The sequence below is a fragment of the Halichoeres trimaculatus genome, unplaced genomic scaffold, assembly GCF_033239565.1.
Source record: "Halichoeres trimaculatus isolate MK-OKI-2021-1 unplaced genomic scaffold, fHalTri1.1 fHalTri1_scaffold_19, whole genome shotgun sequence".
NCBI lineage: Eukaryota > Metazoa > Chordata > Actinopteri > Labriformes > Labridae > Halichoeres > Halichoeres trimaculatus.
Window position 1 is genome coordinate 18,343,069 of NW_027437197.1, and position 27,314 is coordinate 18,370,382.

Below are 27,314 nucleotides of genomic sequence, written 5' to 3' on the forward strand. Positions count from 1 at the left end.
GCTCACTGAACAGAAAATCAACAACTGGGATGTTTTAGTTCAATTTATTGCACAAACAGCATTGACAAAGATGTACTTGGATGTTACTACATTGGTTAGAGGAGTGGAAAATAAAAAAAGGTACATCCATAACCTTCAAAACCTCTTTTGACACAAGGGTAAAATGTCACAAAATGGGTCCCTAATGAGTCCTTGTCATTATTTGGAGATTTTATGAACTGAATAAAAGAATAAAAGGAGAGGATGGTCCAGAAAATGTGTAGATCAGAAGAGGCAAAAGGGAAAATTGCTAAGCACGACAGCTTTCTTAAAGCTTTACCTCAACATGATTGGTTAACTAGGATGTGGTAAAAGTCTGGTATCAAATAGCAGTACACTGTAGTATAAGATCCAAAAATCCTTCATACAGAACATTTACATGGGGAGCCTGTTCAGCAGGAACATCAGGGTAAACAGAAATAATTTAATACAGTGTCTGGAACAGAGGATGTGATGTGTTGAACAAAGGTTAGCACATGTAACAGTCACAGCTAACTTTCACCTTTTACAGCTCTCACAGGAGGGGAGGGCTTCTCTTTGCATATGCAGATTAAAAAATACAGTTCAGCTGTGCATTCAGCTGTACTAGATGTGTGTACACAGTCAAACGTGTTTACAGTATGTTTGCATGATGTGATGCATTGTGAGTCTTTGGTACAACATGAGCACCGGAGTCCAGAGGCCTCAAAACTGCAGCCACTTTGAAGCATTCATGACAAAAAAAAGTAAAAACCACAATTTCTTTTTTTTCCTGCTTCACTTTCTCAGTAACAAATCAGGAAAGGTTAACGCTTTCAGTACAAAAAAAAGAAACACACAACAAATATCTTTCTTTGTTATCACACAGGGTTCTTTGTTAAAATTGGAGGAAGGTTTAGTCGGACATGATCAGTCCAAAGTCTCTTATGGCAAAAGGTTAGTATGACCGAAGGAGGGAGGGGAAGGAAAGGAAACTAGAGACATAGAAAAGCTCATGTCTGGGTTAATTTTGCTCCACAAAGTGAGTCAGAGGAGAAGGGGGAAGGCAGACAGAAGCTTTAGAAAGGCACGGAGCTTTAGAGAGCGCATTCATCTTGAACTTACCGCTAAAGGAGTGTGCCCCACACATGCACACACACCAACACCCACCCACACGAGGAGAGGAAAAAAACAAAAGAACTGACGAGGATATATAGGAAAAGGTTTAACACAAACAAATGTGAAAAAAAAAATTAAGGTTCAGTTGCATCATGGCCGTAGCTCCGAACAAGATGAACGTGATTGATTGTTACAGCATGTTGAGTGCAATACGATGTAAAAGAAACAAAAGGTTCAGGTGAAGAGATAAATGGCACCATATGACACTTCTCCATGAAAAAAGACAACATCTCTGTCCATTTTAAATTCACATTTTAGTATCTATTAAATCCAAAATGCACACAATGCGTTTTAGAAAAAGGTGACCTAAAGATGGACAGGAGCAGGGGAGTTAGAGCAGGTTCCTGTTGCCAAAGATGTTTTGGGGGTCCACGTAGTCCTTGACGGACTTGAGCATCCCCATGCCGACGTTGGAGACAGTCTCCCTCATCCACTCCTTGCGAAGTTTCCCCACTGAATGACAAGAGGAGAGAAAATAAATAAATAAATGAATCAAGTCGAAAAAGAAGAGGACCGAGGAGGGAGGAGGGGGGGTAGAGAGGAATCGGCACGGCTGATTGCTCAGCGGGCTGCTGGGAGCCAATCAATCTTGTGAGAGTGAGTGAATAAACAGAGGGTGATAAATGCTTTTATTCAGAGAGGAGAAATGTTTTGCATGGCATGATTTATGGAGCTCAGCAGACTATCAAACTCATTAGGCTCTGTGTGTTCCCAAAGGAGGGGCCGGCTGGCGGCTGGAGTGCTTCGTCCCCAGCTCCCTTCGCTCTTTGAGCTGTTGTTCCCCTCCCTCTCCCCCTCCCAGAGTCACTTGGGCGTTATTTTTTTTTTCCTGGTGTGTTTCTGTCTCATTGTGCACACGAGCGCGCTCCTCCAGCTGACCCACGAGGCTGTTGTGTGCCTGCCTGTACCCTCAACTCTGATCTGTGCCCTACGGCCCGATCACCCAAAGGGTGCCAAAGCAAACCACACAGCGAGTCACAATGGCGCTCTGTCAGCAGGACTTTGGCGCTCTGCCTCTCCTCCTCCTCCTTCTTCTTGTCCAAACCCCACAACCTGAGGAGGGAGAGCGGCTGTGGCACCAAGCCTAGTGAGGGTGCCTATTGCTTCACCAGCTGTCCAGAGCGACACACTCCATGGCGTCTGTAGCCGACAGGTTCTTAGCAGAAAGTCTGGAGCCAGCGAGAGGTCTGGTGACTCCTGCAGGAGTCAGACTCCTGGTACTAAACTTCAGAATAAAACAAAACATTTGGATGTGCTGCAAAACCAAAAACCACTGAGGATCAACTTTAATATCCAACATCTTCAGATGACTGGGGGTTCATGCACGAGTCCTTTGGGTGTTGTTTATCAATTGCTTTCATCTTAAAGTTGAGATATAACAATAAATGTTGATTCGCTGTGGAAAAACCCAACAAATATCCTTACTCAGTCAGGTGTCAATTTTTTTTTTTTTTTACAACATTTTTGAGACTGAAAAATAAAAAAGAATTTGTGTAACTAGAAAAGCACTCAGAGAGCGCAGACCACCACCAAGAATATTGTGATTGTCACCAACACTTTAGTCCTACTTTAATGTTATACTCCCTTTCAGCAGACTGTCTGCTACAATTTGGTGTTAGTTGCAGGTTTGTACAATAATTTGTTACCTGACAGTGTTGAAAATTATGATGATCCAGTACATATTTCATATTCCAGATCTTAGTATCCAGAATACTGCCAGGATCTGGATCGTACTTTTACATCTGTCAGAAATGATGGTGACCTTGTCTTGTATTGTTTTGCAAAGCAATCCAACCATTCATCATGGAGTTATATACACATATAGTGAAAACGGCCCTATCTCACAATGATACAGAATCCTTTAAAAAAGTCCTACATCCAGAAGGTGATCCAGATCACCTCCAAAATTTAATCACTTCTTTCTAATCTCATTTTGAACATTTTCTGAAAATTTCATTCAGATCCGTTTGTTACTTTTTGAGTTATGTTGTTCACAGACAAACAAACTCTCCAAAAAACATGACCTCCTTGGCGGAGGTAAATATGGAGAATAGTTTCATCCTGAGTGTCATGTTGTATTTCCTCCATGTAAACCACTAGGTCAAAGGAGCATCTGGAGGTTTTCTTCATGTGACACTTCAGATCCATCTCCAGACCAATCAACAGTTATAAGTCATTAACTAAACAAAGCAAATGGGCATAAAGCTGGATGCATGACAATTTAAAAAGAAGTAGCAAAAACAATTAAACTGACCTAAAAAGTTGGTGTAAGGAGCCATAACAGGTAAACATGTCAGATCAGAGCTGGGTAAATGTTAACTTTTGGAGGTTATGTCAAGTTGAAAGAAAAACTCCATATCTATCCTTTAAAATTCAGAAAGATAAAGCTGAGAACAGAGCAGCTCAGAGCATGTGCAGCCTGCAGAGTAAACACCTTAAAGCAGCGCTGTAATCACATGAGATTAGAGACGACAAACACAAAGGTGTGTGATGGGAGCGTTCACACGCTCACATTGAGGGGGGTTCAGTGTTTACAGGGCATGTTGAGGAGGTGGCCCGGTACGTTAGTGTACTGTTTATCAGAGTCCGGCCAGAAGACCCAGATGGGGATCGGCTGGGAGGCTGCTGAGGCCCGTCTCCTGACAAAACAGGGCAGACAGTGAGGTCATAGGGGACCCTGATAGCACATGCACCTCCAGATGGTGACAGAGGGACCAATCAGCTGCTGCCCAATAACTAAGAAAGTCCCCTGCTCCCTACCACCTCCTCCTCCTCCTCCTCCTACTCTTCCTCCCCAGGCCTCCCTCCTTGTCCCTCCTTCCACTCAGGAAATGGAGAGAAAACAGAAGGTGCTGGGACTGCATCATTGCCTCCATCACTGTGATAATTTACACATCTATCTTGTCACATGCTCTCTTTCTTGCCCGCTATCGCAATCAATCTCAGCAGGCTCGGTCTGTGCAGCTGAGACATGCAAAGAAGTGCAGGTAGTTATTTCAGGAATGACAGATTTTTGGGTGGGTTTTTTTTCAGGGAACTTCTCTAAAACAGGTCATTTTCTGTCCACAAAAAGCAGCGGCTCATGTGGCATTAAGGTCAGCAGAGTTGGAGAGATCTGGGTGAAGATGCAGGGAGTCCCTGGTTGGAAGGAGACAGTAGAGGCCAAGCAGAGGCTCAACCTCTCGACATGCTGCTCTCACTCTCCCTGCGTCCTCTCTGACAAATGGGGGTCAGGACATGAAGACAGGGTACGGTAGCGGCTCTGTGTTCGTGTGATATGGTCGAGTACCGGTTGATAGATGGATGGACTCTTCCTGGTGATGGATGTTAAACAACTTTTCAGCGCTGCAGCACAGGGTGACCCAGTTAAAGAGGACATTTCTTCAGATATTGTGGCTCAAAGAACCAAAGAATAATGCGACGCGTATCTGAATTTTTACGCCTAAAAATGTGACAAATGTGACTCCTCCTGCAGTTAAAATCGTCTGTTACTGTGGTGCACAGCGTGGTGGTGCTGGCTGAGTATTATGTCCAACAGACGAACAGGTAGAGAGCTCTACACGCCCAGATTCCCTTACCTACGCCCACGCAGCACAACACTGACCTGCTGTAAACACAAGGCCACAGAAATGTATATTTCCTCCTCTGCCCTCCCACCTCTCCATCCTTGACTACATCTGTTTTGTTTGATACACAAAACCCAGAGAAACTAGCTCCATTTGTCAAACGCTGATTGTGGGCAGACAAACCGGCCTGTCTGCGCCCAGATAGCAAAGCCCCACTGTTATTAATCACAATTACAGAGTGGGCCTCGCACGCAGGAGCTGCATCAATATCCCCTCCTCTCTACCCCCACCGTCACCTCCCTGTGCTGCTCGGGGTGGCCGGGCCACCGTTTGGAGGTCAGCGTACAGCCAGCGATAACGGCGGCATCATTTACCCTCGCCCCTGCCGCCTCCTTTTTATTAGCAATCTTTTAATTTTGAACCCGTCCCCGCCTTCAGGAAAAATTGTGATTTAATATCGCAGCTGATTCACTGCATACTGTTTTTGACAGGTGTGATGAATAGCCTGAAGTGATGTATGAAAACAGCGAGGCGGATGGCAATATAGATAAGGCAGCCGGTTCGGTTAGCCCTGATGGGGCCCACAGAGTTGTTACACCCCCCCTCCTCGCCTCACGTTTCATTTGGTCACTGCTGAAATGAACAAATAGCCGAGTCAGAGCAATTCATCTGAGCAGGGGAACAGATTTTGGACATGTGAAGGAAGCAATGAAACATTTCTGACCACATGTACATTTGTGGCACGACTGACTGCTGGTTCGCTGGCATGGTGGGGCATGCTGGGAAACCTGCCACTGATGGAACCTAGGTTATAATGTTTGAAACAACCAAATGGTATTTTTCAACTCTTTATAAAGTGGGATTATTACCTCCACCAAGGTGGTTATGTTTTTGGGAGAGTTTGTCTGTTTGTGAATAACATAACTCAAAAAGCAAGGAACGGATCTTGATGAATTTTTCAGAAAATGTTCAAAATGGAATAAGAAAGAAGTGATTAAATTTTGGAGGTGATCCAGATCACCGTCTGGATCCAGGACTTTTTTTAAAGGATTCTTTATCATTGTGAGATAGGGCCGTTTTCACCATATGTGTATATAACTCCACCATAAATGGTCGGATTTTTTTGCAAAACAATACAAGACAAGGTCACCATAATTTCTGACTGATGTAAAAGTACAATCTAGATCTAAGATCTCAAGATCAGGAATATGAAATATGTTCTGGGTCATCATAATTTTCAACACTGTCAAGAAACAAACTATCGTACAAACCTGCAACTAACACCAAATTGTAGCAGACAGTCAGCTGAAAGGGAGTATAACATTAAAGTAGGACTCAAGTGTTGGTGACAATCATAATATGCTTGGTGGAAATCTGCGCTCTCTGAGTGCTTTTCTAGTTTTATTCTTTGCATACCTCCGTGGTGATGTGACAAGCTTCCCCCATTGGCAAGGATCTCGTCTCTTGCTGCATGCTGGGAGAGAAAAATATAACAAATATTAAACTCCTCCAAAGACTCTAGGTTGTTTGGATGTAGCATTAGGTGTTGAGAACACTTCAGTCAACTTACCTCCACTTGTTCATACACGTGTACTGGATCACTGAGTCCTCTGTAGTTGAAGGCAAAGTAAAAGTAGACGCAAGCACCGGCGTCATACGTCTGAGTCACCCTTTAAGACAAACAGGGGAGAGTTGTGTTAAAACAAGCAAGAAACTTTCTTAAAAACGTCTTTTGCATGACCCAGTGGTTGGTTTTAGTTGAAATGCCTCATTTTCATACAATGACTGCATTTGCTACTCAGTTATTGGAAGACAAAGTGAAGTAGGCGGTTGTGTTTTCCTCAGTCAACCTCTGATCTCAAGTGTACTCATGTTTTCCAGAGGCGGCCAGCTCAGCGATGCAGCACTGTCACCTCTAATAACACACATTATCAGACATTAAATGCTTTTACTGACTCATCAGAGCCACATTCGTACAGCAGGGAGCAGGATGACTCAACGCTAACGCAGATCAGAAAATGTTCCTGCTTGTTGTTGAACATGGAACAAAATATGTTAACCATTTGTTTTAATTCTTTTCCCATCATCTGAAGTTATCATTTTGATGCCTTCTTCCAGATTACTGGCTGTTTCAGGCAGAAGCAGGGTGCAGAGCCCTCGTTCATTTGACATGGCCCATCACCTGGCACGCTGACTCTCCTAGAGGTTAAACGGACAAATCAATCATGTGACAGGCTGCAGCCGGGAAATGAATGGCTGGAGTGTAATCAGGCAGAGGCCTAATCTGTCCGCAACTGGAGAACAGAAGCCTGGTGCTCCTCAAGCAGCTCATTGCATGTTTGTGTGATTTTCTGCACGACTGTCTGTGTGTGTGTGTGTGAGGGACTCGCTGAACTGACAGGGGTCAGGGAGGGATAAGGTTTGTAATGTTTTGCTGTTTTGAGGCAAAAAGTTGAGTTGATATTATAACGAGGCAATCTAAAGAAACTACTCCATGACAGTTTGGTTCAGTTTTTACTACTACACTGCAAAAAAATGAAATCTTATCAAGTGTTTTTGTCTTATTTTAAGTAAAAATGATCTTGTTATACTTGAAACAAGCCACATTCAACTGGCCACTCCAGTTGAATGCCTGATTTTGAGTTATTTAAAGACAAAAATTAGATCTGAATTAATTGTAAGGAGTAAAAAAAAAATCTGCCAATGGAACAAGAAAAACTTGGTTAAAACCAAAATAATGTCTGAATACTCTTGTTCCAGTAGCAGTTTATATTTACTTGTTACAAGCAACTCAGACCTCATTTATACCTTTAAATAACTTTAAATAAGACATTTTTCTGGATTGCTTAGGTAAATGTGGCTCATATTTAGTCTTAAAAAGCATTTTTTACTAAACATAACACAAAAATACTTAATAAAATTTCATTTTTTTTCTAATTTAGTGCTTGAATTAATTTACAGAGTAAGAAATCTTGCAAAGCAATCTTGTCCTTCTTACAGCATTAACTGGATCTAAAGTCTGTAGTACTGAGGTCCATTATTGTCCACAAATAATACTCATGGTCAATGCATTATTATCAAATTATTACTATTATTGACAACCATTTCAGTGGCACTTAAAAAAACAGTGCACTGTGTGGAACCAAGAATCACAGACACAAAATAAACTCAAAACAAAGAAGAGGTTTTTTGGGTTCATATTGGGGCTTAGTCCTTCCACATTTGTCTCCGTGGATGGTAAAAGTGTCAACAGTAATGTTTTTATCCTGGTATATTAGTAATAAATCTGAAACTGTGACAAAGTTTCTACACTTTTCGTCTTCCAGGACACCATGTCTGTGTTTGATGACTGTGGGGGGGTTAAAGGAGTCCATTAGAAGTGTCTTTTAAACATTACCTGCATGTCGATAATGGTGGAAACTGCACTCCTCTCTCTTTGCACTCCCGAATAATGCGTGCCTTCACATTTCGACAAATGTCCAACACCCTAAAAACATAAACAAATCTTTTTTTGTACAATTTTCACGAAGTAAAAGACTCCAAAATTACAGAATGAGTTTTACAGCTGTGCAGTGATTTTTAGGTGTGATAAAGCAACAATTAAAAATGTTAATTTGTAGGAATTTGGAAAGAAAGACAAAGTCCAGAAAAGAGGAGGAAGAGGGGGAAGAGGGTAACATGACGACCACAGTGGGAGAGTTCCCACCGGTGTGGAAGTGGCCGCCAGTCCTGAGCATGTGCAGCCGTGTGTGGAGAGTGGAGGATGGGGAGGAGGGTGGGTAATGAGCCAGGCACATATGCTCGCCTCAGTGCCTGATCTCTTGGTCTCTCCCGACAGGCATGTTACACAACACAGAGCTGTGTGTGTTCTGTCTGTGTGTGTGCGTGTGTGTGTGAAAACACTGATGAAACCAAGAAGAAACTGCAGAACACATCGTATGAGGGTGTGAGATGAATATGTGGTTCATACAGAACACACTCAGATAGGTCTCTTCTACTCTGCGTGTGTGTTTGTGTTTGTGTTTGTGTGTGTAATGGCGTGTTTGTAGGCAGAAGGAGAAAAGCTTCCGCCAACGCAGAGCAGCAGGATAATGAAGGGGGAGCATGAAGGTGAAAATCATAGACAGAGTCAAAGAGGAATAAAAGAAAGGAGTGGAAACAGGAGCAGGAGGGAGACAGAGGACTCTCTGAGGGCTGACTGTGTGGGAGGAGAGTAAAGAGAAATGTTTACAGCCATTTAAATCAAACAGAAAGAAGCACAGAGCTCGTATCGGTGCGTTTACCTGTCCCAAGGCACAGAGGTTTCAAAGGACTCCCCTATCACATAGTAGTCCATCCCCAGGTCCTGTTTACGATGAAATATGAGCTTTAGTTAGCAGCCAGAAAAGTAACTCATTCATTTAAATCCAGACCAGCTACAGGATGCTCTGGGATATCAAACTACAGGTGCTAACCAACTGCTTTCTGTCAAATACAAAGAAGTCATCTAAGATTTTAAAAGTTTAATGTTTTATATTTTAAATTCCAAGCAACAGCAAACTTCAAAGCCAAAGTGAGCTGACTTGGTAGGAACTCTAAAGCCATAAATGTCATGTAGAAAAGTGAGTCAGTGGTGCAGACTAAGGCTGGAAATCGTGTTGTTTCGTCATGTTAAGACTTTTATTTTCAGTTCTTGGCGGGTTGTTTGGTTCTGAGTCATTACTTCAGTGTTTTGTATTTAATGACGCATCACTACATGTAAGGCTCTTCCTCTAATGCTGTGACTAGAGAGCAGCAGAGATATTTTCAAGTCTGCAGTCTCTGTCATGCACATGCATATATTTAAAAACCAATTACCCATAGACGTGCAACGTATATCAGCTTTCTACAGGAGAAAATTTAGAGCGGGAACATGGTTTCTCCAAATTTTTATATCATAAAAAAGGCCAGTAATCATTTCAACCAGCTGTGAGAGAAACTAGCAGCTGATGGTTTGCATCCACAGGTCATTAAGGACATCAATTCATAACCATTTCTAAATACTCCTCACCGAAGGATTAATTGTATTTTAACTCCCTGCTAGTTTATGTGTCAAAGTGATCAAAGGGTCCCTGACAGCCTCGACCTATGACAACTCTCCATTGTCGTTTTGACAATGTCCACTGTGCCCTCCTCATGAGGCAGACACTTCAATGTTAGACACCCTGACAACAACGGTGAGCAGATCAAATCAGAGACCTCTGGAGGTCACATTCTGCTCTGCTCTCTATCCTATCTGCTGTCACTCTGTGTCCTCCCCGCCCGCCCCACCTTCTCATCAGATGGGCAGAAAAAAGCCAGAGGAGAAACCCACCCGGAGGTAAGCGATGACGAAGGTCAGCATGTAGCCCCTCTGCCCATTGTCCTCTCCAGCTGCCAGGCCCCTGGAAGCAGATAACAGGGTTTATATTTAACAGCTCTTTTCTTTTAGCTTTGTCGCTCGAGCCGCGCCCCTCACAACAGCTGCCTGGGAACCTGTCAATCCAACAATGTACAGATCAATGCCGCCATGCTCTGTGCATCGCCACAGGTCAGCCACACATCCATCACCTGCAGTGGGTAATCAAATTTTCATCCAGCACCCAAACTAATCAGGCCAAGCTCATTACAAAATCACTATATCGATTTCTTTCACCCTTCTTCCTGTTCCCTTACACCGCAAGGAAATATTCCTCGCAGAACTGCTTCAATCCATCACCTGCACTTGATCTGATGGGCGATCACGATTTATTTGAAATAATGCAATAAAGCTGAGGATGCAGCGTGTAACTGACAAGTTTCTTATGATTTAATTGCTGGCCATGACCAGGGCAGTGCTCCTGCTCCCTGCAAGTCTGGGCATTGGGCCAAAACGGGTGAAGTAAAATGTAATCAATGAGCGCTGTGCAAGAAGACTTAAGACCTCTGGTTAGTTCTGTTTAATACTGTGTTGTAATGAGCTTCCACTGGTGACTGAGGAGTTGAAATACTGTAAAATGCAGAGCAGAGTGGGCTCTTTACATGAACATTTTTGAGTTGGAAAATTTCACTGTAAAAATGTCAGTTAGTTCAAAAAAATCATCAACAATATTGCCAAAAGATTTATGCCCGATTTCGAATATCTCTGAGGATGAACTCATCCCTGAAACTATTGTTAGAGTTTTAAAACAGGCACAGGATGGAGAAAGCATCCCTCTCAAGCTGACAGGTAACTGATTTCCTCCAAACTCCTCATCGATCCGTTTAGTGATCAATCACGCCAGCCAAGCTCTACCGGGCTGTGTCCTCTCACCCTGAGGGGAGCTGTGCCCTACTATCACCGCCCACGCCACACCCACTCTAACATAAAGGCCGGCCTGACAGGAGGACATCCACAGGTGATCCATCAATCCACACAGAGACAAACTACTGAGCAGAGGGTCAAAGTCTGAAGTGTGTAACTGTGACTCTCCGTCTTTTAACGTCTACTATAAAGGAGTTAGTTAAATGAAGAGACATCACAGCCTCAGGTTGGTCCACATTCACATTTAAAGTCACATCAAATGGAGCTTTGTCATTCCTCTGCTCCACGTGGTTTGGATGTGTAACAGATCTCTGAGTAGGGCTGGACAATTTTGGAAAACGGTCTAATCGCGATTTTTGTGGAAGGGGCTTTTGTCTTCTGCATCGTTCTGTAAACACAACCAATAAATTACTGCAATAAACACTTCAATCCTGTAGACCAGGCCTATGTGTTTTGATTAAATGAGATGAATGCATGCATTAATTGATACCAATAGCATATCTTTATTTAACTAGTATTATCAAAGTTGAACATTTACAGATTGATTTAACATCAAGCCTCGTGGATGTGTAATATTCCTGCCAGAAAAAACAGCATATTGACTTTTGCTGGTTTTAAGGAAGAACAAGTTAAAGTTACTATATTCCCTCCAAGTTTGTGTACGATTTTTTTTATAAGTGCAGCCTTTGCGATTTGAAAACTGCATTCTGTTATACTGCGATGTCGGTTTCATTTCGATTAATTGTTCAGCCCTATCTCTGAGTCACACAGTCCTAATAAGACAAAGGAAAAAAGGACTGCTTACCCAAATTTAGCAGCGATGTCATAGACCTGTTTCTCATGCTGCAGGACCTTCTCACGGTCTCCCTCAAACAGGAGCGTGGCCACACACAAGCGGTTTGGGTCAAACCCTTTGAACTGATGATTAAAGAGCAGATTAATTTTTCATAAAAACCACTGAGCGAGAGCAGCCAGATATGCTCACATTCATTTTTAATGTTTTTACCTTGGTGATGTAAAATGTCTTCAACCCATCTAAAAAGGACGTGAAAATTGAAGAGACTTGAGGCTTCAGGGCATGACCTGTGAAAATATCAGACAGAAGTCAGCTCCACCCGTTCACAAAGAAGTGAACCTGAAAACAGATTATGTTTTTCACACATTAGTCACAGCCCTCTGTCCTGGGAGGGCAAAGTGAGTCAGATTTATTTGCGGTTTCAAACAAAAGCAGGAAAAAATAAATGGTAACATTTGAATAACTTTACAACTGGCCAGTGGCTGCCAGCGACAGCGCCTATAAATCAGAGGGTTTCCGAAGGGAAGTGGGGTTGACACAGCGATATCCGTCTTCCTCACCCACATTTTTTGATTTATTCCTGATCGGACGCACAAAAGCGCCCGTGGACACGCGAAAATGAGGGGCTGGGGCCAATGGGATGGTTATCAATCACAGCGGGGAAGTCACGGGTGATGTCGCCGAGACTTAACAGTTCATTTATTTCCCCCCATGCTCGAGTCTCTTCATCACTTAGTGTCCTAATTGTTTCCATTCCAAAATTTGATTGCAGGTCTTTAGGTCTCTCCCAGCCATCATACTTGTTAATTAAATACTCAACATCCAGAGAGGGAAAATTACAACAACACTTTGCATCCTTTTACTTTTTAGTCTCCTTGTTTCTTTTTTTTTGTTTATGCTTGTGACTACAACACACTCACTCTTCCTCTGGTGTATCAGGACAGGCAGAGCTAAAATGTGCTATAGTCCCAATCTGAAAGAAACCTGTGAATAGATCAGCTCTCCTTACTTACAGCCAACATGATTAAAAGTGAGGACAAGCCACTAATAAGCCCAAGAAGGTATCATGGAGCCATGAGTTTTAGTTATTAGTGGAAAACCTGGTCACTCTATCTTGCCTGCTTAATGCTGAGAAGTGCCTACTCTGTGAAAAGTGGAAATATGGGTAAGATAATGAGATCCCTGGAGACTGGGGAACTTTACAGAGATCTCTGGCAATGCCAGATGCATTCCACTCGACCTGAAGAAACAACATCATAAAATTTCAATGTAACAACTACTTCATTTTAGCCTGGGTCATTTTTCATCTTGCTTCAATTCTTAGTCTGTGTGTGTGCGTGTGTGTGTGTTTGCAGCTATTCTGCTGCAAAAATGATAATCAATTTAGCAGTGCTGGGCTCAGAAGGTAAAATCATTGCTTGCTGTACCATTTCCACTCATTGTTCTTTTCTCAGAGGTAAGCAGCACATCAATGAAACTCCAACCAGCATAATGACAAAATATACAGTGTGGGAAACAACGTTCAGCAGTAGAAAAAATGACCATTTTAATTCAGCTAATTAAAAACATTGCACAAAGCAAAGCTCTGAATAATAGGGGCCAAAATGAAAACAAAAACAACAACAACAACAAAATCTTAAAAAATGAGCTCCAGGTCAAATCAAACATGACTTGTAGCTGTTTTTAATTACTTACCAAATTTAAACTGCTCATTATCCATGAGTCGTATGGAGGCAGGGGCACATCTCTGAGAAATAAAAGTAGGTTTGTGTTATTTTCTTTATAACACAACAACAAAATGACAAAATAATACAAATAAAAGGCGATACAAAGGTTTTGCGTAATTAAAGACCAAATTCAACCAATATTTATCATTGTCAACATCTAGTGCAACTTTTGGAGACTGCATGAAATCATAATCCAGTGCCAGTAATCAAAAAAGCACCTCATGACATATGAGTCGCAGAAGTTGAGTATGCCACAAAAACTACAGCAACAGCTGCGGCAGAAACTCAGCAGTACCTGAGCTCAGGGCTTCAGGTGAAAGATAGTAACTGAACCCAAAGATACAAAGCACCACTTTGACAAGTTACCTGTTTGGCAACCTCTCTGAGACAGGCGACTCCCTGCTCAAAACTTGGAAACACCACTGAGCCGTATTTCTGATACTCTGGCACGGGACGGATCTTCATCGTCACCTCAGTGACCACGCCCAGGGTTCCTGTTGGAAATCACAGAGAGGTGGTAAAAGAGTTTCTACAATTTATACAACCAAACTTTGGGACCTTTTACTGAGCTGTGGGGCCTTTGGGGGTCTCACATTTCACCTGGTAGATCTGGTTTACTACCGCACACCAGGGGACAACTTGGATTAATCAACTTTAGAGTGTGAGGAAACAAAGCAGGGCTCTATCAAAAACCAACAGTAGAACAAGTAGAGAGATTATGAAACTGTTTGCTAATGAGACAGCTTATTACACTGTTTTTGTATTTATCTCAATGTGCAATGATGAAGTTAAAAACATGAATAATTTATCCCTAGTTGACCACACAGATACCTTATCTTTATCTGACGACCCAAAACATACAAACTTTCAGTCGACTGAGCCGTTATTTCCCCATAAGTGCTGAGCCACTTTCCTCATTCGTGCAGGTTTACTTATCTTGCAGACTCTGTGTATAGCTAGAAGTAATAACAGTGTTGTATTTCCTTTGAGATCCAACCTGAAAAAACCTCACTTTTTATCTCATCCAGACATTATGGAGTAAAAACTGTCTTTGATCTGAGGCTGTGTCTCTGACCAGCTAGTGAATACGAGTCTACGATGTAGCCTCTTTTAGCTCTCCTTTTGGTCTCTACCAACAGGTGTCTTGAAATTTTTGGCTCTAAATATCCCATGGTGCTTGCTTTTACTTTGCAACTTGCTGTTTGGGTACAGCTAGGGATGGGTAACAAATAAGGTACAGACTGAATTTATGTCAGAAGTACCGGGTACCAATTCACGTAAAACCAAAAGGTGCCATGTTCAGGTACCTAAATGCATCATTGTGACTGTGAGGGAGTGGAAGAGTAGGTGATTTTCCATGCTGGACATGGACACAACATTACAAGGTTATTAATTGAAGAATAAATGTTAAATTGAAATAATTTACATTGTATTTAGGGATGCACGATATTATCGGCACAATATCAGTATCAGCCGATAAAAGCTTAAAAACATGTTTATCGGTATCGGCAGATATGAAAATTTCTGCCGATAGTCACAGCCGATAAGGTGCTATTCAGTTAGGATTATTATTATTTTCCATCTGAAAAATAAGCTCCTTAAACAAAATGTAGCACTTCATTTATTTACACTGCAGAGCTCTGTGTTTGTCACCAGGTTGTTACAGTAGCTCTAAAATAATCAAATGCAACTTGGTTATGTTTAAAAATGCATTGTACATTTAAAGTTCATGTGATCTAAAGAAATTATTTTTCTGTATTTCAATACTGAATGTCTTGAGTTTGAAAAAATAATACATTTCTTATTCATGGTAAAATCAAATGTTTTTTTTCTTGTTTTATGTGTGTTTCTTAAACAAATAAGACCGTCACAATAAGAGTAACATATAAATTCCAGTACAGGATAGACTTAGCATTCTTTACAGTGAAAAAACAAACAAACTTGTGATTATCGGTATCGGTATCGGCTAAAAGGGGTTTCGATATATCAGCATATCGGATATTGGCAAAAATCCAATACCGTGCATCCCTAATTGTATTATTAAGCAAATTGATATTTTTTAGAACATAAACACACAAAAGTACCAAAAATTGGTACCGTATTGTTTCAAATGTGAAAGGTACCCATCCCTATGTACAGCATGATGTTACACAGCGTGTAATAAAGCAATCATATTTTAAATAAATTAGGATCTTCTTGTTGTGAGCATGTTTTACTCGGGGTAAGAGTCTAAACAAATACAAAGAATGAAATTAACTGTACGTTACAAACCTAAACACATTCCTGGATTCTAGTGGTGTGATCTAAGCCATGACTCTCCCCAGGGTATCAATGTTCTGCTTCACTGCAGACTGTGTCCATTTAGGGATATATCCCCCCTGTTCCATTAGAGGGTGTCCTCAGCCTGTTATGGCTCTTAATGAGCCCTCTAACGGTGACACTACATGCTACACGCTGCTCCCTAGTGGCCCGCTGGAAAACATGATTCTATTGGACCTCTGCTAGGAACGCCTCTCCCCCGTGACGGCGTGCACGCAGGAGGAGCCACAGAGCGAGCAAAGGGGGAGGAGCAGGAGCAGCAGAGAGAGAAAGAGAATGGGGGAGTTAGAGGGAGGAGCTTGAGAAGAGAAAAGGAGAGTGAGTGAGAATTAAAGGGAGGTAATAAGGACAGCAAGGTCAGGAAAGCACTCGAGGATAAATTCAGTGCAATGAAATGCTGAAGTGCTGCTTTAAACAATCCTCTTTCCCTGTTCAATCCTTTTTTTGAGGAGAGGAATTATTTGAAGTCCCCTTGCCTTTGGTATTTACATTTCTAGACAAAGAAAACCTGTGGTGACATCTCTAACCACTCTGAATCACTTTAAAAACAGAACTGACTGACTGAGATTATCAAACCAACACTGCTCGGCTGCACAGATAAATTACATTCCCTACAGTTAAGAGGAAGTTAAAAGAAAAAGAAATGTCGTCGTAGACTGCTCTATTTGCTTGCTACACTGGATGAAAAAAGTGTTTAGCATTCAGGCTTCTCCAAGGTCAGGGAGATAGGGAGACTTGCTTGTTGTGCCGTGAATGAGAAGCTCGAGGTTCCAGGAGTAATTTCTGATAAAATTGATGCGTTCCACTTAACATGCAGGGCATAGTTGAGGGTTTTAGCGTGGTGCTTTGTTGTTGTTTTTGGTGTCGTGGGCGGCTGTCAGGCTGTGGTTTCTGTTGTGATGAGGGAGATTATTTTAATGAGACTGTGGTGCTGTGACCTCTCGGTTCTAGTGTTGGACCTCACAGCAGGAGATGTTCTCTCAAAGATGTGTGGTCCTGTCCCATCTCTGGTTTAGAGACCGGACCAAAGAAGCAAACTCACCTTTAGATAATCCCACACTTTATACTTTTGTGTGTTTAAATTATGATGCAAAATAAATGTGTTCTGGTGGTTTCTTTCCTCTTTCTTATTGACCCTATCACCTCGCTTATGATCAAACCTGTTACCCTGCGGGAGTTCACTTTTTAACTTTTAAACAAAGGGAAACTCTAAAATGGAAATTCTACATGATCAACCTGGACACTATTTTTAGGCAGGTATGATTTCGATCTTTTACATAAATTGAAATCACCTTTAATGAGTACAAATGGAGATCTCGGCAGTGATCCCAGCGCAGTCAGGGAGCAGATTGCTGAGCTTTGTAGGGTGAATATAAAGTTTGCATCCACAGCTGTTAAACATCGCGATGCCAAGAGTGTCTGAACCTCCTCATTATGTAGGGGGGAACCTGGCATATGGCAGTATTCTCTGTGGGCATTCACAAGGACAGGGCACAGCAGATGGGGTGGGGAGGACACTTGCTGGCTCCTAACTAACACCCCCTCAGATCACCTCTCCACCAGCGCTGGTAAATGAGTAAAAGGCTCAGAGCATGAGAACCTGCCTGATGCTACTGTTTTATCTGAGACTCATGCACGGAAACTTCTGTTAAACACTTACACGCCTGCTCACGTGCTTCTGTGCACTCGTAGCACATAAGAGAGGTGACTTACCTTCTGAGCCCATGATGAAGTGGTGAACGTCCGGCCCTGTGGACATGCGTGGCCCCTGACAGCTCTTCTCTATCACCCCTCGAGGAGTCACCATCTTTATGTGGACAACCTAAACAGCCAGAAAACAAAAACAATTAACTTTCTCAAAACATTAAAGCAGCAAACAGAAGCACTTTATTTTCAGTGACATAAATCAGTCTGTTTGTTATCATGTGCTCATCCTGTGACTGCTGCGTTTTTTTACTAAAGGGTAAAGTTCACAAAACTTTTGCTAATAATTCCCTTCTGATTACTGTGCTGTAACTGCAGAGCCCAGGCTTTAATACAGGAGGCAGGAAAGGTAAAGGTGTGTGTGTGTGTGGCTCACCAGGTCCTCGATGTTGCCGTAGATATTCTTCTTCATGCCTGATGCTCTGGTTGCTACCCAGCCCCCCAGGGAGCTGAACTCCATGGAGTCAGGCTCGTGCCCCGTACAGTAGCCGCTCTCATTAAGCTGTGACAGGAAACAAAGAAAGTACGCAGATGAAATACAGCCAAAAATGTTTAGAGCACAGTGATGTAAACCCACAAGAATTTTTTAATAACAAGCAAAAAGAATGAGCAAGCAAAGGGAAAAAGATAATTGCAGCTCGACTGCTGAATTTCACTGCCCTTGTTTTGCTGCATTCCACAAACTCAGGTTTTATGGCATCATAGATTTTTACTGCAGCTTAAAATAAACTAAGTGGAAAGAGCAAAAAGACCAAAAAGAGAGATCAGTGTATTATTTGTGCTGCGGTAAAATCGTCTGCTCTGGTGGATCACTGATGTAGTGAGCTGGTGTCATGCTGGCATCTTTTCATATTAGAGCTGGTAACTGATATAACAAACTTTACTTTCACAAGTTTAAGTTGATCTGTGAGATTTAACGCCTTTGTTTCAAACAGCAATGATGGAAAACTGCAGCACATTCTGTTTCAACAGCCCCTCCCTATTCTTAAAATACTGAGTGGCTTCTTAGTTACTTGCCACGTGGCTGTGGAAGAGTGTAATAACTCTAACATGTAGCTGTAGAGCGCGATGCAAACATAAAAAACCTTCTGAGCAGCTTCATCAAACTCGCTATCTGTGCAGCTTTAAGGAGAAAGTTTGGGTCATCAGGAACCCACTCATTTTCCTCCAGGCAGCCCAACATATAAGATCGCATCTTTAGGCAGAACATTTAATAGTAATAATAAGGACCTTAAAGTGCAACAACATCCCCCACCCAAAGCTGGAGATGGGGGTTGAGTCAGGCCTTGTTTTATCACCACTCTCCCCTGGAAGGCAGTTTATAATGCAGACCCATCTGCTCCATCAAAATGGCCCAGTCTAAACGCAGAGCTGGCGTCTGCTTTAGATGCAGCTCACGCATTCCTCTACATCAAACGCCCGCTCCTTCTCCATTTTTCTGAATTAGCTTGATGGTGCCATCTGCTCATGACCGCCGCCTCACTCTCTAATCTCTCCCCTTCAGCACTCTGCTCCCGTCTCACTCTCCTCCTAAACCCTGCTGGATCTGCTGCGCAGAAAGCACCAAGGTGACTGAGCATGGCCAACCTGTGAGCGGTCACACGGCTTGATTGCTGGCACCAGGTTTTACAGCGTTGTAAGCTCTTTCAGTGGGCGAATATGGATGGATGAGGGACACTTACCAATCTCTCCAAATCCTGACCGACGATGCCAGCTTCCACATGGGCGGTTAAATTCTTCTCGTCGATCCACAGAATGCGGTTCTGAAAATGAAAACAAAACAGAAGAGGTCATAAAAACATTCTGTGTGAAGGCTTAATGCCATGCAGCATGGAAAAAAGTTCTTTCTGAGTCTGTTTGTTTTATGTGAAAAACATGAAAAGCTGCACATTTCATGCAGGTTACAAACTGCTATTCTTTCTTACTTTGACCTGAAATATCTTGTTCTTTGTTTAGCTTACAAAACTGCTACTTTTGCACTGATATGTCCTTCTAGCCTGACGGTCACATGTCTGAGGATAAATGTGCGCAGAGGGGCGAAAGGACGGAGACATTTTCCTCAAGGTTAAACTCAATTTAACATCCAATTCCAAATATATGCCTCTTATTTGGGCCGCTGGGCACGTGGCCTACCCCTACCTGCAGGAGGTCATTTCACACCTGCTATCAATTATTCTCCAGAGGTAGTAAACTTTATGTTACAGCCACACTGCTCCTTTCATGTGCTCTCATTGGAGCCAAACCCACCTCTGACCCCTGACACAGAGCGCTGCGCACTGGTGTCTGTGGCACCAAACTCAATGAGCAGCGGGCTAGCAGCATCCGGACAGCTTATATATCACCTCTATGTGAGACTGGATCAAAGAAGCTGCACTGTGCAGATGATTATTTTATATTATATCTATTGTTAAATTATCTAATAAAACACCCTGGTGTTCAAGGTGAGATGCTTGGGTTTTCGTTTAAAAAATAATGGTTGATACCGCTAACTGATAACTTATGTCATTTTACACACAATAAATGTTAAAAGTCAACACAAGGGAGTTAAGTGCTGCTTTTACATTTCTAGTAAAAAAATCTCTTAAATAACTTGATTTAACACATAAAAAATCTAAATGTGTTTAATTTACATGTAAACAGTTTTTAGTTGATTGAAAAGTTACCACACTCCATGAACACGTCTGTCCTGTACTGCAACACCATGTAATTTGGATGCTGCTAAGGCTACGCTGGTTAAAATAGGAACTTATCTCAAAGAGCAAATTACTGAAAACCTGACTTCACCTTTTTTCTTATATCAATCCTCAGACATTTACAGCAAATAAAAAAAAGCTGTTAATGTCAGCCCTAACAATAGAAAATCAGATTAAAAAAATCACATTTATAAACTGTACTTTTACAGTTATAGTATTTTTTTTTAAGTGTCAGATTTCTTGTCTTCAGGACAGATCACCTCCTTTGACACTTGGGACACAGTGTTTGTGTTTATGTACCATCTGTGAGGTATCCAGAGAAACAATGGTTCGAGTTTCCTCTGGGGGGCACTCTAGCGCACTGGAGACACTCGTCCCTCCTGAGAGAAGAAAACAAGAGTTAAAATAAGACTCAGAGAAAATTACCGTTCAAATGCACCACAGGATTATATGAGACACTGCCTAAAGATAGACAAATGGGTTATACATGAAACAGGTTTCAAACCACAGCAGAACTTGACGTACTGCGATCACATCAGGCTTTGAGCAGCGGCTCAGCAGGAGTCCTGCAGCACTGAGGCTTCGTATTTATTCACATACAGACGGAAGGAAACAATACATTTAATATTATACAGTGATAAAGTATTTTGGTTGCATGACTCACCTCCATATGGCATCACACAAACATTGTGTTTGCACGCCAGTTCAACAAGTTTCACCACATCATTGTGGCAGTCTGTAAAGACACAGGACGTATTTTTAAAAATGAGTGACCATCATAAAGGAGAAGCTTTAATCTACAGCTCTCTATTGCATTCATAAATTTAGAGCTCAGATAATAACTAGGGACACACTGCATAGGAAATAAATATGGTACATAACACTGTGTATACAGGGGACGATAAATAAATGTATATGGCCAGAGCCATTAGAGCCGGGGGACAAGCAGAGGGGGGCAGCTTTTGATTTGCCTGATGGTTGTGATCTGCCAGGGACTTTCCTCAGGCGGAGCCTGACTGCTCAAAGGTACACTCTCTGGGGGCGGGATGTGCTGGATCAATACAAACGTGCTTTAGCCAATCATGGGGCCCACATCCATTCACACGAGAGTGGTGAGCGGGTGGGAGGAGAAGCAATACCCACCCACACGGATGTGCTTGACTGGCCTCAAGTACTTTCAGAGGCGGTGAGAAATGCCTGCAAACTGGTACGCTTTGCCATCCAATTAAAGACACCACTATCAGGTTACAGCTCCACAAATAAAAGCTACTTTTAAAAAACATGGCTCCATTTCTGGGCACCGCAGGGATGCAAATCACAGGTCAAAACAACTCTCAGATGCACAGCACTGAAAAAAATAATGAGGGCAGGAAAATAACATTTTTGTGCCTGTTTTGATGAAACGATACCTTAGGTTGCTCTGTGATTTGCTGCCCATTTGGGAGGCTGCTAATCAAGTTTCAGCTATCAGTCAACACTCATTTGCATGATAAAATAGTGCCAGTCATAACAAGAGAAAACCAATCTCAGAATCATAATTCACGGGTGTACTGTGCTGGGCCAGACCGTGGAGTATTGGGTGTCAACCGTCCTCCCCCTGACGCTTCTTATTAAGCCTCCACTCATACATATTAATATCCCTGCCTCTGCAGAGATTAACCCTTTAAATCACCTAAGCCAGTAGGAGGATCAGAGATGCTATGTGGGAGGAGGAAAAGAGGCAGATTAAAAATAAAACAAACAAAACAAACATTGATCTGGACTCACTTGGCCATACCACCATATCAGGAACACGTCCAAATTTCCCTTCTCGCAGAGCAAAGATCTCATGTAAGCAATGGCCTGGAGGACAAACAATACAATGAGACGACAGAAAAAAAAATCTGTTACCAATAAAAGCAACAGCTGTTTGAAAAATAATGCCAAACAATCAAACTAGACTCTATGAAGTGGCCAAAGTCTCCTTACCGTGGGCGCGAAACACTCGGTCCTCTGCGTCATGAGAGAAGGGAATACCTGTGGATTTCACATCCTCCACAAAGGCCTCATTAAGATTGGGAGGCTGCACAGCACTGCTGGTCAAAACAGCCTGAAAGGAAAACAAAAATTATCAGCTCAGGTTGGTTACTGTGAGTAAGTGCTCGTCTTTGCTATTCACTACAAAAAAACAGCTGAATAAATACGAATGAGACTCACTGTTGCTGGAGTTTTATGCTGCAAACTGGCTCCAAATGTGCCTTCAAACCAATCTTTCAGGGCGGGGATGATCATACCACTTAGTTTATACCTGAGATGTGTGTAAAAGAAGACAGATTGTGTAAAAACATTTTGAAACCTCACGTTGGAGTGATGTTAAGTGCTGGAAGTCAGAACCCTCAATTGAAAACATTTAAATGCTTTCATTCAGAAATCCACATCTGTGTCTAATAAGAACAGAGTGTGAGGTTGGAGTCCAGAAAGGTTATTAGGCGAGTGGAGCAGCAGTGACAGCGGTGTCTGTGCGACCGCCCTCGCCATCCCTTGCATAATTGAGCTGCTGGCACGGCCTGGGCCAGCCCATCAGGGCGCTGTGCTGTGCCTTTGTCCTAGAGAGCATGAAACACCCTCTGTAATGAAAAAGCCTCTGTCACAGTGAGCGCGGAGGAGGAGAATAACATCTCAGACATTCATTCAGCTGTGCTGCAGCTTTAGTCACTGTACGCTGCCCAGGTAGCTTTTCAGCCGGGCGGGCACGGAGCGCTTCGAAGCAACTGCTCACACAGGAGGAAACCATTTGCTGTGCAACATCCTGTTCAGCTCGACTCATTACTCAAAATACTTCCTCATATTCTGTGTGACATTCCTCTGTGTGTGTACAGTCGGACAAGCAGAGAAGTCTCTTCCAGAGGCATACGTCATGATTACAATAAAACAGCTCATCCATACATCTTCCTTTGTTATAGCAGACAAGGATGGAGGAGCTGGGAGAGCATTACTCTGTTGTTAGCTGAAGCCATTTTCACTCATTTTATAGACAACTGGCTTTATTTCTGACACTCTTAAAAATTCAAACTGAACCTTTTTCTCCAACTGTCGGTGAATTACCATTTACCCACAACTTTCCAGAGACACATCAATAATTATAAACACAATATGTTCCACTTTTAACAGACTGCAAAGTGGTTTCTGTTAATGAGCTGCAGACTTTGGGAGTGCTGGAAATCACAAACACTAACCTTCTCAAGTGACTATGAACAGTTCAAATGCCAGCCACTGGGTGGCAGTAGCACCACATTGCTGTGAGTCTGGGAGATGGCATTTGGATGTAAAAGCTGGGTTCAGGGTGTGTGGTGAGAGAATGATCAATATATAACTCTGGCTTCATCACATCTAAAGTCATGAGTGCTGGAGCTGGTCACAGCAGTGATAGAGAAAGATAAGAGGCTGATTTTATTAAATAATCAAAAGGTTTGTCTGTGATGTGCTGTGATATTATGCAGTACCTTTTGCCAGTAAATTCTGCTTGCCCTTTCTTGTTGAAAAGGAATCTTGAATCGCTGTAGCCCCAGCCGTTCCATTTCATAATCTCCTGCCTGTGGGAAAACAAACAGTATTAACAGTTCAGTTACCAACACACACACCTAAAAGTAATGCTAAGACATGACGCCATTGGAGGAAGCTTACAAAAAAGAGGACAGTGTTTCTTGTAGGGCCTTTAACTTAGTTATTCTGATAGAGGGAGAGTCATTACTGAAATTGATATTTTCACACCCTTAAGATCCTTATTTCAGTGAGTCATTGGCAAATTTGCATGTATACAAGGTAGAACAGGCCATGAGAGGAGATATACGACACAGGAGGATGTAGCGGCACACCTACAGTACTCCCTAGTTGTCTGCCTTCCTTTATGCACAGCTACAAATACACATCTCATTGACAGTGTAATACAAAACAGAGGCATCCCATTCAAACATGATATCAATGCACAAAGGAAGCTAGTGGACACTCCCTCTGCTGTGAGCCATTTCCTATCCAACACATTCAAATGTTTTACATTTATTGCACCCTGCAGGCACTTTTATCCGAAACGACTTTCAATACTGCTTCAGGTTTTTGTGATAGAGGCCAAACGTGTGGTGTCGTCTAAAGTTTTGGCTTATTACTGTAATAAGCATCATAATCAACAGCATCGCAAAAAAAGATTGTGCAGTCTTTGTCAGTCAATGTTCCCGCAAAGCATCTGTCGGGATTCTAACACAGCAGTATAAAAGGTGTAGTTAGGGATAATACCTTTTTGAGTACAAAAATTAGTAGGGATGCACAATATTGGATTTTTGCCGATATCCGATATACCAATATATCAAAACCCCTTTTGGCCGATACTGATATCGATAATCACAAGTTTGTTTGTTTTTTTCACTGTAAAGAAAGCTAAGTCTATCCTGTACTGGAATTTATATGTTACTCTTATTGTGACGGTCTTATTTGTTTAAGAAACACACGTAAAACAAGACAAAAAAACATTTGATTTTACCATAAATAAGAAATGTATTATTTTTTCAAACTCAAGACATTCAGTATTGAAATACAGAAAAATAATTCCTTTAGATCACATGAACTTTTAATGTACAATGCATTTTTAAACATAACCAAGTTGCATTTGATTATTTTAGAGCTACTGTAACAACCTGGTGACAGACACAGAGCTCTGCAGTGCAAATAAATGAAGTGCTACATTTTATTTAAGGAGCTTATTTTTCAGATGGAAAATAATAATAATCCTAACTGAATAGCACCTTATCGGCTGTGACTATCGGCAGAAATTTTCATATCTGCCGATATTGATAAACGTGTTTTTAAGCTTTTATCAGCCGATACCGATATTGTGCCGATAATATCATGCATCCCTAAAAATTAGGTGTTCCAACAAATAGTTTCCATACTTAAATTTGTTTCCCCAACTGCTTGAAAGATTTAAATGACCTGACGTTCAGAAAATGTGTAGCGATCAAGATGTGTTGACGCCTCTAACAGATCATGTTTTGATAACCAGTTGTACAAGTGCTTGGATTCTTCCCCAAACCACAAGAGGCGGTTGTTGTTGGCTACATTACAGTGAGACGGGGTGGTGTGACATACCAGCCAAGCCAAAGCAGAGCACTTTTGAACTAATGGTATCTGCAGTCAGAAAAGTTAAATGCAGATTCAGATAATCAGTCAAATATCAGCCCCACTGTCCACTAATATCACTCATGGAATGATGTTTCTGATTCGCCTGAAAGACAAAACAGCACATATGAGAAGCAACTGAATCTTTAACTTTCATCTACTTCATGATGCTAGAGCTGGAGTATGACAGTGCATCACTTAAACTGTAGTGTACCTTACTAACATGCTAATTTATTCAAGAGGGGGTAAAAGTGATTGTATCTTTGCAAATGAATGCAGGGGCTGTGGTCTTCTTTTAACTTAAATTTGAAACAATAGAAGTGAAACCTAACAAAACCTGTACATCGGGATTCTTCCCAGAAAACCTCAACTAACCACCCATACCAGAAAGGTTGCATTAAGAGTTCCTGAAGACAGTCGAAAAATGTAACTGAGGAGGTGTTTCGTTACTTCTTGGAAGGTAGAATGACCATTTTCACTGTGGCAGCAGGGTATGGAGTAATGTTCAGTCAAAGAAATACCATGCACAAATCTGCCATTTGGCACCTGAGCACACCTGCTTCTGAACTTGACGCTAAAATTTTCAATTGCCCATTAAAAAATGCTCTTAAGCTGACTTGTTACAATGCTTTGTTTTACAACATAATTGATGCACATGCCTGGTGCCACTTTCTCTTTCAAAACTTCCTACACTATAGACAGTAAAACACAGTCTGGGCTATGAGCCATGACATTTTATCTTAGTGTCATTTTGACCAGAACAGTACATGATGAATTTCACAAGGCCAAATTCTGATTCCTTTGTTGATTTGTTCAGCTCCAGCTGTTTACTCAGGCTGACACTAGATGTCAGTACAGTGTGATGGTGATGTCTCATAAGAAACTAAGCTGCCAATAGGTCGAAAGTCAGGCCACTACTTGTTTGAACCAATCAGATCAACATAAGTTTTACCAAGCTTGCTAGATGAAATGAGAGCTTCTTTAAGGTGTCATGTTAGCTAAAACTACTGTTTGGGAAATTGTAAAAGTCAATTACAAGACCTCCTTTATTCCATTTACCAACAATGAGCCGACCAATGAAGTTAACCTCTTATGCAGATAAAAATAAAAGACTAATTGTGGAGGTAAATACGTTGACACATGTGAGACGCAAGTCATTAATTTAACAGTATTTAACGACTGTGTGAAGGAAAAATGTGTTTACAATACTTGGTTGGGGGATTAAGATGTCGCCAATTTAATACAGTAACTGCAGTGGGAATCTCCAGGAAAGTGCTAGAAGATTAGCCATACTTCCACAGCTGTAATAGCAAGACAGTCACAGGAAACATTTTTCAATGCCAAATGAAACCAACAATGACAAGCCAGGGAATGTGCGTTGAATAACTAACTTTAAGAAAGTCGACCACCACGACAAACTCCTGAGAATGAAGCTAGCCGCACCCACTCCTTAGCCAAGTATCGTTAGCTAGCAGGCTAATTAAAATCTGCTTTAGCCGTCTATAGATACGTTGCTAATGCTCGGATGAGAAGGGGGAATCAGTCTGCCAATGCATGTCATCCTATTAGTTCTTGTTAAGAAATTAGTCCACGCATGATTGACTTAAAACTGGCTAAGCAGGAGATGACAGACCCCAGTCCACCGCTCCATCACAGCCTCGTACCTTCTCCTCGGCACTGTCTTCCCGTCATTGGAAGCGTCTGGTTTGTTTATTTGGCCTTTGCACTCCGTGGCGAGGATGGTCGAGTCATCGTCCACAGGTCTCTGTAAATGCCCGGCGATTATCCTCAGTCTTTGCTGTGCAATTTGCTGCCTGTCGGAGCTGCCGCCGCTGCTGTTGGACGCCATGCTGCTTCCGTGTTTGTGAAGGGAGGGAGAGGATCCATGAGCGGGCCGGCTGTCAG

The 27,314-nt window shown here is 42.0% G+C and overlaps 1 protein-coding gene across 1 annotated transcript; it reads right to left on the minus strand.

Moving 5' to 3' along the window:
* Positions 1-43: 43 nt before the first annotated feature.
* On the minus strand, positions 44-27,314 carry agps (alkylglycerone phosphate synthase). Its single transcript, XM_074695427.1, has 20 exons — positions 27,074-27,314; positions 23,744-23,833; positions 22,458-22,548; positions 22,230-22,350; positions 22,029-22,103; positions 20,926-20,997; positions 20,562-20,641; positions 19,251-19,331; positions 17,945-18,070; positions 17,578-17,686; positions 13,912-14,039; positions 13,514-13,565; positions 12,029-12,105; positions 11,828-11,940; positions 10,075-10,144; positions 9,026-9,087; positions 8,140-8,229; positions 6,313-6,412; positions 6,159-6,216; positions 44-1,629 (listed from the first exon to the last, which is right to left on the minus strand). The coding sequence occupies exons 1-20, from the start codon at positions 27,256-27,258 to the stop codon at positions 1,508-1,510; spliced, it is 1,902 nt and encodes a 633-aa protein (XP_074551528.1). The 5' UTR covers positions 27,259-27,314; the 3' UTR covers positions 44-1,507.

Bases quoted from the DNA above. Each gene is read 5' to 3' on its own strand.
- agps (XM_074695427.1), bottom strand. From the start codon at position 27,258: ATGGCGTCCAACAGCAGCGGCGGCAGCTCCGACAGGCAGCAAATTGCA. The intron at 19,332-20,561 runs GTACATAAACAC...TTTCATTTTCAG, and splicing joins CTCTGGATACCTCACAGATG to AACCGCATTCTGTGGATCGA. The intron at 14,040-17,577 runs GTAAGTCACCTC...GATTTCCAACAG, and splicing joins CTTCATCATGGGCTCAGAAG to GAACCCTGGGCGTGGTCACT.